This window comes from Trametes versicolor (genome assembly GCF_000271585.1).
Source record: "Trametes versicolor FP-101664 SS1 unplaced genomic scaffold TRAVEscaffold_1, whole genome shotgun sequence".
Taxonomy (NCBI): Eukaryota; Fungi; Basidiomycota; class Agaricomycetes; order Polyporales; family Polyporaceae; genus Trametes; species Trametes versicolor.
The window spans coordinates 4,331,731-4,335,147 of NW_007360321.1; the positions used below are offsets into that span (position 1 = coordinate 4,331,731).

At 49.7% G+C, this 3,417-nt stretch overlaps 2 protein-coding genes across 2 annotated transcripts; both read right to left on the reverse strand.

The window, feature by feature from the left end:
• Positions 1 to 615: 615 nt before the first annotated feature.
• Positions 616 to 822, reverse strand: TRAVEDRAFT_78641 (uncharacterized protein; the record flags this gene model as incomplete). The annotated part of the gene is made up of 1 exon (XM_008035112.1): positions 616 to 822. A coding segment is annotated over one exon (207 nt), but the record flags the coding sequence as incomplete, so codon positions are not given.
• Positions 823 to 1,568, reverse strand: TRAVEDRAFT_83494 (uncharacterized protein; the record flags this gene model as incomplete). The annotated part of the gene is made up of 2 exons (XM_008035113.1): positions 823 to 1,078; positions 1,204 to 1,568. Coding segments are annotated over 2 exons (621 nt in total), but the record flags the coding sequence as incomplete, so codon positions are not given.
• Between the last annotated feature and the right edge of the window lie 1,849 nt (positions 1,569 to 3,417).

A 3,417-nucleotide genomic window follows, 5' to 3' on the forward strand; every position in this document is an offset into this window, starting at 1 on the left:
CTTTACATTTTATGTATTCTAGGCCAGGATGCATGCATGAGTTCATTTCCTCAATTGCCTCAGTTCAGTGACTGGCAATAATGGATGGAATGCAAAAACAGATTTCACCCTATATGTCAGTACATAACACCTCAACTGATAGCTGACTAGCCTCTTGTAGTGGCATATGTCATATAACTACTACTACCAGACTATAGCTCTGAAAGGAAACTAAGGGTGTAGCGCTTGAGCTACACTATATCATGTGTTAAAGTCATGTTTTGATACAGTGCATAGCCTATAGGCATATACAGTAGTGGGCAGTGAGGGGCACATGTGCTGTGCAAGGTAGGGTTGCACAAGCGCCCAGGGAGAGGCTTTACATGTGGTAAGAGTTGTGATTAGAACTGATCTAAGGCTAACCCTAAGCTGTGCTATTGGAATCCAACCCTAACCCTGTGGACATTACAAGATTTTGTATGTGGCGCCTATTTCAAAACTAACCTCTGATCAGCTGGGTTCCAAATTTTTTTCCCACGTACACGACTTGAGTTGGCAGAAAGGTCACCCCATAAGAAACGATTTCTTTGTTCCTCATCAATCGTAATTGTCGTCCTCCTCCACCAGCTCATAGAGCTCCTGGTCCTCCTCATCGATGTCCTTGGTTGCTTTAGCTTTTGGTATGTCAAATTGACGCAGCAGGGTCTTAACGACAAGGTTGATGACGTGTGCGAAGCAGCGCACATGCCCTAGAGCACCCTCAAAGCTCTTGATGCGCTCACCAAGCAGCTCAGTCATGACATTGTTGGGCGACACATTGTCACATGAGAGACAGCTGAGCTGATGCACCTTGGCGACCTCCAGCAAGTCAAGGAGCATACTGATGGGCTCATCATTGAGGACAAAGTGCACTGTCACGGCGATGAATGTGGAGTGATTGGGTGAGGTCCACGCATCTGTGGCAAAGCTTAGGTTGCCCTCGTCCTCTTGGAGGAGGTGCACAATCTTCTCACGACACTTAGCGTAGATGACTTGGATGTCGCGAGCTATGGTGGATGGTGAGGGGATCCAGTATCCCGGGCGGCCAGTTTTCATGAGGCTCTGGAAGCCCAGATCCTTCACAATGACATGCGGACGCATGCTCTGAGTTACCCACTTCACGATCTCGACCCTGATTTACTGCCACTTAGCTGGCACTGACAAACATATCCATTGAGCACGCACCTGGTCTCAGCATGGGTGTGGGTATGGTGCAAGTACAACACCTTGCCCTTCTTCTGCTCGAAGCTGTATGTAATGGTTCCATCTCTTTGCAGGTCTCCAACAATTTTCTCTTGGACCTCGGCAACATTTGCCACCTTGTCAGCCTCCTTAAGCACCTCGGGACCCCAGCACTTCCACACATGATGGCGAAGGTTGCCTGTCGAGGACAAGTCACCTGTGTCAAGGAAGCGACAACAAGCGTACCCACATCCTTTGGCCAGGCAGGTGAAGACATGCGCATGGCAGCCCTTTTTGTACACGATCTCCGGCGTAGCCTTGTAGAAGCTGTAGACTGGGGACGTCCAGTCTGCCTGGAGCCGCTCTAGGATAGAAGGTAAGCACCTGTACCTAGATGAACAGAATATGATACACTCACCGAGCTCAGTGTCTGAGGACTCCTCGTCATCACTGGCAGCGGCGGGCTCCGTTGCATCAACATCCATCATGTCATCGGAAGACTTTGCACCGGCACCTTCCTCTGCCCGACTCGTCGACAACAACAATGTGCTCACGTTCCAGCTCAGCGTGTTCCTCCTCCTCTGTGTGGCAGGTGGTCTGGCGATGACTGCCATGCTGGGAAGAGGAGGTGGTTGCAGAAAAGCGAATGGAGGTGTCAGTTGGCATGCACGACAGGGTGCGACTGCCTCCATCCCCCTTGGTGTGCTCGTCTGCAGCGCTGTCTAAGCCACGCTCAGATGGGTGGGGCTTCTTGGTCGCGCTGGGCATGCGCCCACCGGTTGACATGGCAGTGCGTTTGGTCATGGTGAGTTGGAGAGGTTGAGTACGATGAGGGGAGTTAAGTTGTGTTTGTGAAGGTGTTACTGGCACGGACACAAAGAAATACCGCTGGATTACCTAATAACTGTATAGTGGCTGGATTAATAAATTTCCACTTGTGGCTGAGTTCTCAAATGAGTGCCGGCGTTCAGTAGGCCGGTGTACCCAATAGGAAACTGTGGCGGGTTGGCACTTGGGTCTCAGGTGCTGCACAGGTATGGGTGATATCCTGCTCGGGTGCCCTCTCCCTGACCCCAACCCCTGACCGCATGACCCTTGGGTCAAACCTGCGATGGGTAACCCTACCCATGATGAACCCTACAGTGCAGGCTGTTCAAGTTGGCAATTTCCTTCCCATTGAGGCCATGTTTAAGGGAATCTTCACTATGTGCATACAGTTGAGATGCTGGTGCAAGTCCAAAGAGAGTACACCTCCGTGAATCTGTACACCATGGTAGTGCAATGGGCATATATTACAATACATATCATACCAAAGTACAGCTAATACATTGACAAATTATATGGGAACTTGCCAGGTGAAACAGCATGTAGTACATGGGGAAAGAGCTGGCAAGGATTCAGCATCGGGGTGGCCTTACCTTGTTCAGATCTCCACTACTCCGGTACCTCCTTACAATACTGCCCATGCCCTTCCTATGCTTCTGCAATATGTGCGCCATCCAATATCCGTCTATGAGTGCCACGGAGGTCACGGGAACTTGGGTTTAGTTGAAGTGTGTGGATTGCGACGAAAGCAGTATCTTGCTCTGCGGACGGATGAGGAGATTGGAGAACTGAATGGATTAAGGCAAGATATCAGGCACTGAGCGAGTTATGGACGTCCGAAGTGGACGTGTTCCCAGAGTGACAGTGTGTCAAAATCCCAGCTACCTTCTAGGTAGTGGGTCTTCATACCTTGCATTTTTATAGGGCGCCCCGCAAGAAATTTCATTTCACGTGATAAATCACGTGCTTGCATTCTTTGCACAAATACTTAGATACACGGTGCATGATGAACTCTGAACCTGGAAGGCTGTAAGCCGCACAAAGAGAGGTCTTCAGTCTGTGAGAGAACGACTATGATTGCATAGTACTGTACCTGTAAGCCGCACAAAGAGAGGCTACAAGTACTAGTAAGTAAACATGTAAGGAAGCATAGGTAGTATGGGACTTACTCTTCAGTCTGTGAGAGAACGACTGAAGAGCAGAGGCCTGCAGAGTCCTCCTTATATACTACTGGGGAGGACAATGAGTAAGCGTATAAGAAGAGAGCATGTGACGTCCAGAGGACGCTGACTGAGCGATGAGTAACGCTGAGTAAGGGAGCATAATCGACATAAGGTCAGATAGTCCATGGCTGAGTAATGCGAGTAATCCGGACGCTGTCTAGAATAGTCC